Source organism: Zingiber officinale, chromosome 5A (genome assembly GCF_018446385.1).
Source record: "Zingiber officinale cultivar Zhangliang chromosome 5A, Zo_v1.1, whole genome shotgun sequence".
In the NCBI taxonomy this organism is placed as follows: Eukaryota; Viridiplantae; Streptophyta; class Magnoliopsida; order Zingiberales; family Zingiberaceae; genus Zingiber; species Zingiber officinale.
In genome coordinates this window covers 130,990,808-131,004,031 of record NC_055994.1, presented here as the reverse complement: position 1 = coordinate 131,004,031, position 13,224 = coordinate 130,990,808, and the positions used below count along the sequence as shown (strand labels likewise).

At 35.1% G+C, this 13,224-nt stretch overlaps 1 protein-coding gene across 2 annotated transcripts; it reads left to right on the top strand.

The window, feature by feature from the left end:
* The first annotated feature begins 5,350 nt into the window (after positions 1-5,350).
* On the top strand, positions 5,351-11,011 carry LOC121981821 (uncharacterized protein At1g03900-like). Of its 2 annotated transcripts, XM_042534568.1 has the most exons (5): positions 5,351-5,499; positions 5,593-6,120; positions 9,901-10,182; positions 10,674-10,791; positions 10,895-11,011. In XM_042534568.1, exons 2-4 carry the CDS (start codon positions 5,608-5,610, stop codon positions 10,740-10,742), a joined length of 864 nt encoding a protein of 287 aa, XP_042390502.1. In that variant the 5' UTR covers positions 5,351-5,499; positions 5,593-5,607; the 3' UTR covers positions 10,743-10,791; positions 10,895-11,011. The 2 variants fall into 2 exon arrangements, with proteins under 2 accessions (XP_042390502.1, XP_042390501.1); XM_042534567.1 differs by having other exon boundaries at positions 10,674-11,011.
* Positions 11,012-13,224: the final 2,213 nt, after the last annotated feature.

Below are 13,224 nucleotides of genomic sequence, written 5' to 3'. Positions count from 1 at the left end.
AGGTCATTTTGTGTGTGAACATGTGCTACATGATGTTCAACACTTATCCCAATCGACACGCAATAATCATTAAAAGCTTGGGAAGTAAATTCTCTGGCATTATCGAGACGAACAGTCTTAATTGGATAATCCAGAAAATGAGCTCGTAATCAAATTATTTGTGCAAGTAATATAGCGAAAGCTTGATTACGAGTTGATAATAAACATACATGCGACCATCTTGTTGATGCGTCGATTAAGACCATGAAGTCTCTAAATGGTCCACATGATGGATTTATAGGCTCACAAATATCACCTTGTATTCGTTCTAAAAATGTTATGGATTCAACCCTAACTTTAATTGGTGATGACCTTATAATCAACTTCCCTCGAGAGCAAGCAACACATGAGAATTCATTGGGTAATAAAATTTTCCCATTCTCTAACGAGTGCCCAATTGAATTTTTAATAATTCTTCGCATTATTATTGACCCGGGATGCCCCAATCTATCATGCCATGTAATAAAATTATTTCATTTAACAAACTTTTGGTTTGTAGTAACATGTATTTCAATGACATTTATTTTAGTACAATATAATCCAAATGAAACTGCGAGTAGCTTTTCTAATAAGCATTTCCTACCCGAGATATTACTCGTTATACACAAGCATTCTTTTGCATTCTCATCCATAGTCTCGATATGATATCCATTTCGGCGAATATCTTTGAAGCTTAACAAATTTCTTAGAGACTTAGGAGAATATAATGCTTCATTGATATGAAGATTTGTTCCATTGGGTAGAAGAATATTAGCTCTTCCGAAACCTTCAATAATTCTTGCACTTCCCGATATAGTGCTCACACTTATATTTTTCATTACCAACGAAGTAAAGAAAGTTTTATTTCGAAGGATAGCATGTGTTGATGCACTGTCTGCGAGACATGCATTATCCTCATCGATTAAGAATTCCATTGGAGAATTTTCCATTTTCTTCACAATAGATAAAATAAGAAAATTAAGAAACATAATAGATGAAAAAAAATTTATTTGATAATGTGATTAACATTATTCTTGGGTTGAATCATAAAATCAGCCACATCAAATTGAGAAAGGTCATCTAGACCATAATCGATATTAACAACATTGGTTACAAAATCTGTCTCTACCACATCCTTTCCTTTATTCTTCATTGATTCTTGGTAGAGATTAGCAAGATGTTTCAACATACGACAAATATGCGACCAATGATTTTTCATGCCACAACGATAGCATTTATTCTCGATGATTTTGTTTCCTTGGTCTTTCTTGCCTTCTTGTACCTCTCTGATACTTCCTCCCTTATCCATATAACGAGGGCGATCATCATGAAAATATGGTCGGCGACCTTGATCTAGTCCAAGTCCACGACCACGACCACGACCACATCCTCGACCTCGAGTTTGGTTACCAAAATTATATACATTCACTTCAGGGAATGGAGAATATCCGGTAGGATGGGCCTCATGATTTTTCATCAAAAGCTCATTGTTTTGTTCGGCCAATAAGAGACATGAAATCAATGCCGAAAACTTCTCAAACCCTTTTGCACGGTATTACTGTTGTAGGAGCACATTAGATGCATGAAATATGAAGAATGTTTTTGCATGAAATGTGGAGAATGCTTTCTCTAACATATCTCCATCAGTAATTGTTTCATCACATAATTTCAATTGAGAAGTAATTCGAAATAGTGTCGAATTATACTCACTTATATATTTAAAATCTTGTAGGTGCAAATGTAACTAATCAAATTGAGCTTTCAGAAGTGATCCTGTCCGAACCAGGGGTCAACGAACACTGGGGACGTGGCGCTCCCTACTAGATCCTCAGGTGCTCCGGCGAACCTGCAACAAAACCGAGCCGGGAGGGGTGTCCCGACGACGGCCCTCCGACGCTCAAGTCAGGCGAGGAAATAGCAAAGAAGTGGCTTTTAAGTAGAAGACTCCTGTACCTCCGGTGAAGAAATGGAGACCTTATATAGACCTCTCGAGGAAGCCTAGGCGCGCCAATCAAAGCAGCCACCTACTTTTGACCATGCCCAGGTATGGGTCTGTCAGAAGGGCCATGCCCAGATATGGATCTGTCAGGAAGACGTCCATGAGGCCATACTGCTACTGTATCAACCTTTCCATGATGTGATGGCAAGATCCTCCATCGTGCGATCTCGTGTACGGCCTAATCATCAGACATGTTTCTGCTGATATCCCATATCCCGAGCCGAGCGCATAGGCCGCTCGGCCACCTTTGTACCCTCGCCCTTATCTTGGCCGAACGGACAACCCGCTCGGCCCTTTGGTCCCAGCTGAGCAGACTCCCGCTCGGCTCTTCGATCCTCCTGCCTTGGCGTCGGAAACCCAAGCCCATGGATGGGTTATCTCTAGCTCCGCTCGGACCATTACCCGCTTGGCCAGCCCTCCATCCGTCCTTAGGCTGGGACCTTCAGAAGGTGGGCCCCCCATTCTTACCGCCGGATCAGGAAGGATGATTGTCTTTAAATGATCATACCTCTCCTTCACATTGTTCCAAAGAACAAGTGGATCCTTCACGGTTAGATATTCAATTTTCAAAGCATCGTGAAGGTGACAACGAAGGAAGATCATCGCTTGGGCCTTATCTTGGCCAGTAGTTTTATTTCCTTCTATAATGGCATCTCCAAGGCCATTGGTGGCAAGATGTATTTTGACATCAAGGATCCATGAAAGATAATTCTTTTCAACGATGTCGAGAGCCATAAAATCCAGTTTCGTGAAGTTCGACATGATCATTATAAGATGTAAAAGTGATGAGATTAAAATAAAATAAATGAGTTTATTGAAATCGTCAATTACCTCAAACAACTTAGCTTCCTCAAGAGCTTCGTGCTTATAACGTATAATAAATCAAGAGTGAGTGCTCTTATAAATCAAGAGCAAGTGCTCAAGACGAGAGTGTGACGTCGAGCCGGGACCAAGAAAGAAGAGAATAGTAAAAAAATAAAAGAAAGGGGAGAAATTTTATTCCATACTTAATTTACATATATCTTACAGATGACTTGAGCGTGTCTAATTTATAGAATAAAACTAATATAAATTATAGAATATAGAAAATCAATAGTCATATTCAATACTTGTAAGGAGGTGCTTGGTATATATTTGGCAATGAGAATGATAATGAGTTTTCATTGAGGGGTTAATGACAATGAGAATGATTACATTGATGGTGCTTGATATAGATAATGGTCATTTGCACTAATGGCTAGTAGTCACCCGTGATTTACCTCCTCCGTGTTGGCTTAGGGACAGGTTGGCGGGGGCGTTGGGGGCGAGCAAATCGCCTTTTTTGCCACTTGATATAGATAATGGAATGGATATTATCCCCATTAATGTTGCTTGATTTGGCTTAAATTATGGAATCGGCCAAAATTCTCATTTTACCTTATAAGTAAAATACAAAAATAATCACACAAAGTCATGGATTGAACAATTTTATTAAAAAAATGCAATATGATGGCAACAACTCTGTCAATGGTCTTGCATAATTAAAACATCTATCACAATATCAAAAATGATAGAAGAAAAAAAAATATTCATCAAATCCAACGACATCACAAACATACTATTCCAAACAACTGAGTATAAAATCTTCAACTTCAGAGGGATCCAAACTGAACAATAACTCAACCTTCACAGGATCTTCACAAATTACTTGAGCAACCTTGCATTTGTTCTTACCAACGAAACCATACTTATCCAACATCTCAAGAACTTGTGGCATTTTTGAGGATTTACCTTGAACCCAAGATGACATTGACTCAAATTGTGAGCTAAGACATAGATTGAAATGACGACTCACTGTCTCCCGATTTCGTTTAAAAAGGAGACTCATCGTTCGATTTTTTTTTATGATGTGCCAACACATAGACAAATAAGGCCACAATTTCATCAATGGTGGCATTTTTTGTAGCTTTTAAACCTCCAACATCTTGAACTATATCACGCAATATCCTAAATATTCTCCTATCCATTCGAAGTTCACTAATACTTATTTCATCGCTCTCTTTTGTAAGGTTGAACATCTATTTCACACGTGCAATCGATTTGTCCTCCTTACTTTTTATTTGACGAATCCTACTTCGACGATATGCAAATATTGCAATTTGATAAAGTATGACAACCAAACAACTCATGAGCATTCAATACATACTCCACAAAGTGCATAATAATCTACGTCATCTATAGTTTAATGGTGTTCATGCCATGTTTATCTACATCATATAGCAACCGATGTCACCAATAATAAGTCAGAACCAAAATCATATATGAATAAATATCAAACAGCTCATGTATACATAAATAAATACGGAACCAAATCATAACAATGCTCAACATTTCAGATAAAAAATATGCAACCTCATTGACTTATGTCTCCTATCTAGAAAATTGGGTTTAAACAGTGACTTAAGTTAAATCAAGATATAGAAAAGTGATATAAATTTAGGCCATAATTAAATAGTTTGTATGTTTTTTTCCTTTTTTTCTATAGATTCTTTACTTCACATAAAGTAAAGTATACATCATTTCCAAAAACATTTATAAAGTAAATGAGCATCATAGGAAATAAGAGATGTCATGACGAAGTGATCAAACGAAAATGATAAAACTATATCCACTGAAGAGAGAGATCTCAAAAGCGGCGATCGAGCTCCATAGTCCTAGAAAAAGGACCGCTGTTGTCACCAATAAAAAATAAAGAGACAATAGAAAATAAAGAACACTTATTCCGATTGACGAAAATTAGGTAAAAAAAAGACGTTGAAATGCGAAAATCAACAGAGAAAGAAAGATGAGTTGAGGCGACTGACTCACCTTCGACAAACTAGACTGTGGCAAAGAGGCGAGTTGAGGCGCAACGGCGAGTGAGGAAGAAAGACGTAGAAATGCGAAAATCAAAAGAGAAGAAAAGGTTCGGTTCGAGGGGTTGGGTCGTCAAAAAAAAACCACATAAATAGGGAGGAATAAGTTTACCGATAACCTAGGGATGGGTGGGTTATGAAAGTAGGGATATCAAATCCATATTTTAATTCTGATTCCCATCTACCAAGCATCAAGAACAACATCCGAAATCCGCCAATCAAGCATCTCCTAAATTATATATACAGAAAGTCATATTATTTATCATAAGAGTTAAAAAAACCTTTTGAGATAAATGATAGGTGTTCCATTAATTGCATTCACTTATATTCATAACAGATGATGTATTATTTGATATTTTAAAGATAATATTTTTAAAAATAATCGGTGTTTTTTTTATGTTGCCTAAATTATTTTTACTACTTCTCTAAAATCAATCAAATACTAATATAATAATCCGCAATCTCCCTTTGCTCGCACGTCTTCCCCGCAGTCTTAATCCAATCGCCACCTACTTTTGCTGCCGATCGACGGCCTTCTCGTTTGTCGAACTCGAATCGCTTCCTCTGTTCTTTCGTTCTTGAATCTAGGTAAAACGAGTTGTTGTTGGAATTTCTATTGCTCGAAATCAAACGGTTCGATCTCGTAGATAGATTTCAGATTATACCTTTTTGCTGTCTCAGATTCCGGTGAACAATATGTCGTCGTCGCGGCGTGTTGAAGCGGCGGCGGCGGATGGCGATGATGAGGAGGCGTTCGAACACACGCTGTTGGTGGTGCGCGAAGTGACAGTGTACAAGATCCCACCGAGAAGCACTAGCGGCGGGTACAAATGCGGGGAATGGCTGCAATCCGACAAGATCTGGTCGGGCCGCCTCCGGGTCGTCTCCTGTGGCCACCGCTGCGAGATTCGTCTCGAGGATCCCGCCTCCGGGGAACTCTTCGCTGCCTGCTTCATTCTCCCTGGCCAGCGCGAGAGCTCAGTAGAACCCGCCCTCGACTCCTCCCGCTATTTCGTTCTCAAAATCGAGGACGGATGCGGTAAGCACGCCTTCATCGGTCTCGGATTCAACGAGCGCAACGAGGCCTTTGATTTCAATGTGGCCCTTTCGGACCACGAGAAGTACCTGAGGAGAGAGAACGACAAGGAGGAGGGTGAGGACGAAGATAGCCACATTGACATACATCCGGCAGTCAACCATCGACTAAAGGTGTTTGCTTGGATTCTAGATTTAATATGCGTAACTTTGATTTATCTTTTCAACTTTTGTGAACTGCTATTTCGTTTCCCGAGATCCAGATCATTTTCCTCGTATTTGTTATAGTTGTCCTTTCCAATTCTAAACAGATGAACGTGGAAATACAAATTGGGCGTATATTGCAATTGATATTTGGAATTGGAGTCCTTTGGGCTGAATGTTAAGACACTATACACTGTGGTAGTTGGTGTAGCATCTGTACTTCAGTTCTATGGACAGAAATTCTTTTGCAGAGCTTACCCTTTTTTACTAGACACCTTCAATTTTGCAATTATTCAATTCACTATGTTATGTAATTACAATGTTAATGAGTCAGTGCAACTTTTAAAACTAAAAATATTGTTTATATTAGCCTTGATAAAAAGGAGGATATTATTTCAAAGTTATTTCCTTTCTATTTTTCAGCACTGGTAATCAAGGTTGTTTAGATTTATCACCTATAATGACTTCCAAATTACAGATTATTTCCAAGTTTCTACTTGTTACTAACAATACTAAATTTAGTGCTTAACTGTCATTCTGACAATTGTGCTCTCTTAAATCATTTGATAACCATCTCTAACCACCTGCAAGACTTTTCTATAGTTAAGGGATCTCTTTCTATTGATTATTAAATTAAATGTAAACTAGATCAATTAGCTTCTTCACATCTAGTGTATTTAGTCCATTTCAAAGATTATTAAGTTAGATGTGTAGCCGACCTCACCTAGTGGGAGAAGACTTGGTTGTTGTATTAAGTTAAATGTGTATTAGTAAATTTGATTGGTATAGATAAGTTGATTGAAATTTAAGGCGCTATGTGATTTGGTAAGTATGTGCTAATGTGATGGAGCACTGCAGTACATATACATGTGGATCAATCTGACCTAAATCTTTTTTTTGACAGCAGTGACAATATTTAGGTCATGTGTTTGCCAAAGTAGTCTCTTCTCCTTTACTTGTTTTATAAAAAGTTCGGTCAAAGTTTGTCAAATTCCTATAAGAGCCTGCTAAAGAGTATGCATTAGAATGAAGATTTTTCAAACATCAGCTATTGGTAGGCGAATGGATGTTTAATAGGAATTCCCAGACCCGCTCAATGCTCACTCTAAAGGAACCTAATCTTCCACAAGAATGTGTTCCCTACTTGGGTTAGTAATAAATGAATGTTAGCAGCAATAGTATAATAGGGTTGCTAGAATCTGCCGATCCATCAAGCCGTCTCAGAGAAAAAGATGGTATATCTAGATTGTGAACAATTGGCAAATATATAATACAACATTGTGCAACATAATCTAAAATCATGTAAAGTCATATGTATAATGCCTAACCCTAATGCTGAAAAAATAAAGATAATTTTTTTAAAAATATATAAATGTAATAGATGTAACTTACACGAACTGTTAGGAACACAAAATTCAGAATGGAGGAGCACATAAAACACAGAATTGTATTAAATTTAACACACAATCTAGTAAAGAAAACTCTCTCCATCAGCCAAAGCCAAAGCCAATGCTTTCATCAAAGCCAATGCTCTCTTCGGACAATAATTCTTAGATGTCCTACCCTCTAACTTACCCCAAACTTATATCCACACATATTCTAAAACATGCTAACATAATTGCCACAAAGATATAACTACTTTAAAACATAAACTGTCACTGTATATTAATTCTGTTGAGGCCCCTTTTTGTTTTATCCCTCTTAGAATATAGAAGCCATGTTTTGGGCTTGTTTCCCTCATGATCCAACATGTTTCACCCATGATCCAACACTTGGTCCACATCTGGAACTTGGTTCCTATCAGTAACATGAAAAACAGATAAAAAAAAAATTAATAATCCCTTTTCAGCTTTCTCCTTAACTTTTGTTTATATGATAGTTGTTTCTATTATTTGTATTAGGCATCAAATAAAGTATTTCCAAAAAATATTAATTAAATGCCTAAAGATGTTCCTCCCTTGTTGTGTAAGAACGAATAATTTGATAATGTAATTAATGACTACCTTAGGAAATCTAGCCTTTTAATTCCAAAACAGATATCTGCCACATAACCGACATGTTTCAAAGATTGGTTTATGAGAATATGAAGTATCTGAACTTCAATATAAGTTCATAGGCTTAGTGGAAACCTCATTAATATAAACATTACCATCACATACTAAACAAGGGTTTACATCTGGATTGTGATTTATACCTAATTTAACGAGACTAACCAGAGACCAAAATGGAGACAAGACTGGCAGATGAAATTGCTAGTATGATATTTTTTTTTAGGTTCCAATAAGGGATGGATGTCTATTAAATAGTCTGAATAACAAAGATATACATTCATGTATTTGTGTAACCCTCAAATCATTCTGTCTCTTTCGGTGTCTGTATGACTTTAACTGATAACTGTGAACATTATGATTTATGATGTCTCTCACTTAACTATGCCTTCCACTTACATGGTTTCATGAATTGCTAACCTCCTAAAAATCTACTTATGTGCTTTACCTTAATAAATGCCAATTAGATATCTCCAGTGTATTTGAACTCTTTGATTTTGTACCTAAATGAATATTGTTAAATGAATACAATCATCAGCAAATGGTTTTCACATTTTTTGTCTTCTCATTTTGTGTTTTTTGCTTTAATCCTTGAAGGTGTAACTTCATAGGAACAAAAGAATATTGCTTTTGTTGTGTGAGCTCTCACTTATAGTTTTTTTTTTCTTATTGTTTCTTTGTTCAAGCTTCTATCAAACAATATTTATAAAATTGAAATTGATACAAGTGCAATAACATGATTACACAGAACATACCAATGCTTTCAAATTAAATTTAAAGCAAAACATGCAAAGCATATTGAGATTTCAATGACATCAACTCAGTGTAAGTTTGATCTTCTTGGTTAGAGCTTCTCATGTCTATTTTATTTTAAGCATTCAAGTTTCTTGTTTGATCTATTGAAATCTTTTTCAACTTTCATAAGATTGAGTCCATGCAGTGGAGATATGTAAACTGAATTGCAGTTGATGGAATATGGCGAATGAACTCATCTGATTTGTTATCAGAATGTCCCTATTATATAACTCAACTTCATCTCACCATATCTTTATTCGCAACTTTATTTCACCTATCAGAATTGCACATGTAAGCTGAATTACAGTTGATGGAACATGATGAATAAACTCATCTGATTTGTTATCAGAATGTGCCCATTAGATAACTAAACTTTACCATATTTTTTTCAGTACATATTATTGTTGTTTTTTTTTGGTAAGAATTTTTTAATGAGCATGATTATTAGCATAACCAAGAATCAAAATCAAAGACAAATCCTCAGATTGATGCTTTCTTAGAGCTGGTCACATTAACAAGTCTCCTAAAATTTGCACAACGGGTCTCTATAAATATATACAAACTGGTTGCCCAGAAAAAGTGGAGCGGGAAAATTAGTACCACTGCTACTACAATATTATGCATATCCAAGGAGCAAAGTTCTTAAATCACAAAGCAAAATATTGGAGTCAGTCACTTCATTTTCATTAGAAATCTTTTCCATTAATTTAATTCGATAGGAAGTCTTGCATGATAAGCCATTCTAAGAGAACCTTGCTCGTTTCAGAATCTTTGTGCTCTGCATTAATATTCTCTTCATATATAAAGATTCTGTTTTCTGATTTTTCATCTCATCTTTGATGCCCATCAATGTATGCAATGTTCTTGTTTCTTCTATTTTATATCACACTATTTATTCAATGTTTAGGAAGGTGAAACCATTCGCATAAATGTGAAGAATAAAACATCTAGTGGAGGAGGCATGCTTTCAACTGCTGGCTTAACTGGAGGACCCTTGAACAAGCCAAAAGTTGGTACACTTCTTGCACCTCCACCTGGTAGTGCAGGGAAGATCAAGTCACCTCTTCCACCACCACCTAATGATCCTGCAACTGCTAGGATGGCATCAGGTCAACATGCTGGACTGAAGGCTGCTGAGGAATCCACGGGCCGACCTGTTGATCCTTTGTCTGATTTTTCTGCCATTGAGGTATGATTGCTTATTTTGCTTTGTTTATTCAACCACAAACTTTATAATAGAAGTGTCAAGTAATATGTTTAGGAGATACTAATAAATGGCATCCCATCCAATTTACTACCAGAACTATCAATCAATAAGCTGTATTTTTTTTTATTGCTGCTAACTTCTGTCTATATGCAAATGGATGAAGACAGTTAATTTGAAGTTCCCAGAATAACTGAAAATTTGCCCTTTTCTAATTCTCTTTGATTCACTGTTTGTGTGATAATAGTAAAAGGTTTCTTGAACTATGGACATCCATAAATAGTAATAAAGGTCTCTAGAAAATTCTTTCATGGAATATCTACAAGGCTTACTGTTTCCCCATGTGGATCACATCTAGGTTTTCATTCAAGATGCTCTATTTTTTGGGATTATTGAATATAAGGTATTCATGATGCAAGTAAAGGTTATTTGTTTCTTTAGTAAATATAGATGGTTACCCTCCATTGTGCTTGCAGAGAAATCTACCTTCTTCAACCAAGCCAGGATCTAATAAGAATACTGCATCTGGGTGGGCAGCATTTTGAGTCAAAATGAAGCTTACTGATTTGATTCATGGTATACACGAAGAGAATGGTACACATGTCTAGGCTCTAAAGCCTCAGTTTTTCTTGTTTGGCTGGTAATAATTCCAGGGTAATTATCCATGCTTATTTGTGTCATGTATTGGATTCTCTAGGGTATGCTGCGAATTATTCTTCTATCTGAACTTATTTTGGCCGGATGAAGCTTTGTAAACTGCATTTAGTCCATCTATATACAAGTTATTGTTAAAATTTCTGATGTTTTGATTTCATCCATGTGTGTATGATGCATTGTCACCCTATAACAGTTTATGTTAATATTCTCCGGATATCCTGACTATAATGGTATGCATCCTGAACACTTTCCTTGGCAGTTAGCAGATTTCAGTTTTTGAAGGTATGGACACGCACGGCCCATATATGATATATTCAGGTTATTTTTGGTGCTCTCAAAATGAGGTTTAGCAGTTTTGATCATTAAAGTTTACCAAAACCATTGAAGTATGTTTTTTTCCTCATTTAAATGTTGTTTGCTCCTTTGATGTGATGGAATGCGGAAGCTAATTCTAATTCAATGTTTGTTTTGCGTAGAAACATTAGGTCATTAGCTTATGGCTATAATAACCATTTCTGAGGCATTTGATGATGCTTACAATAATTAGTAGTTTATGATAGATATCTTATTAAATTCTCATGATTGTGCATACATATGTATATGTATATATTATTTGCTTGAGAACTGAACATTATTACTCATCATTGTCATATTAGATTGCATGATATTACCAGTGATTTAGATTCTTAGTGTGTTTAAATGATGTATCTTTGAGAAACCGATCCATTTGACTCATTTCTGTGCTTCCATCTAAGTCTACACTCCTTTTGATAAAGAAATCTAAGAAAATAGATAGTGGTAGATAACAATTTGTTCTTGTTGTCGTCGATCTGTATTGAACGCCACTTTGATATCCTGTCATTTGTGTTCTGGATTTCTTTTCTAATGTCTGAGGATTAATTCTCTTGATATCTTATATGTGATCTTTTAAGATATTGGGATCCACGTTCCATCCAAGAATCTTTCACTAAACTCGTGCTTCAAAAAAATATTTGTTCTATACGAGTAATTTTTTTTTTTTTAAGTTTTGGAAAATTTATTTGTTCTGCATATAAGCCAATATTTATGTTGGAGTAATGGCTTTACTTAAGCTGAAATTAAGAGGTAAAGGAGGAAAAGCAGGAAAGTAAATTAAAACAATCAAATGAACACGTTTAATGTGCAAGTTCTTTCTTTCTTCACGTATCTTCCCAAAGAGTCTATGTTCTTTAAGAAGGTGCTTTTAGTTTAAAGATTTTTGTATGAATTTGCTCAAGCATTGAAAGGGATACAATGGAACGTACGTGTCTTGTATTTATTGCTTCACATGCTCTATTTATTGATGCCTTAGGTATGAAAATTTCTTGTTAGTTGAAACATTGATGGCCGAAGATTTCCACAGTCCAATAGATCAACTTAAAACTCTTCTCATGTTATGGAGACCTTGTCCAAATTGATTAATTTCAATTTTTTAAAAAAGAAATGACTTCTATTTAACTGCTTTTTTGCTTGTATATATATTTCTATGATTTTTTATTACTTTCATTATATTTTCTTTGGGAAAAAATACTTTTATTTGTTTTTTATAAATTTATTCCGTCAATCTCTCTCTCACAATATCAAGTAGATGTCATTAACTAGGAAACAGTGAACCTAGGACAAACCATTGACATTAAAAATAAAAACTTGATGAAAAATAATGTAAAAACTTAATGAATATCAAGTGGTTTGCCAATAGCTGGGCAAACTTAATGAATTATAATGTAAAAATAAAAACGGCAATTTAATGTAACTTTCATATAATAAAAAATATAATTATTTTTTATTATGTCTTTCAGTCCACCAGTATTAAATAATTGAATATATGAATCGATTTTTAAAATTACTATGGTAAATTTGTGATCAAAACTCAATTGCCTATAATTTATAAGTCAATTATTGAATTTTTTATGCCCCTATTACGTGACAGGGCATTACAGAGCGTTTAGAATATTTTAAAATTGCATCATCAGCAGGTTTTTAAGACCATGAGTAAGTTTTTATTAAAATTCATTAATCACTATAATATTTAAAAATTTAAAATGTTAACAATTAGGAAAGTCCAAAAGATCTGATATTGGTAAATATGTATGACTAAACTCTTTTAATGAGTTTATGTCAAATTATTTTAAAATCGCAAATATTTTAAAAAAATTATGTCTCTCAATATAGGTTGTGTAATCTAAATATGAGCATGATTACACTTAAAAGGCTCTCAAAAATATAATAATCTTGATTTAAAATAAATTTTGATTAAAATTCATTGATATCAAAAATATTTTAAACTACGTTAATTGATTTTTTTACATCATTGCGGAGTGTAATCATATCCCCCATACATAAATTTCATAG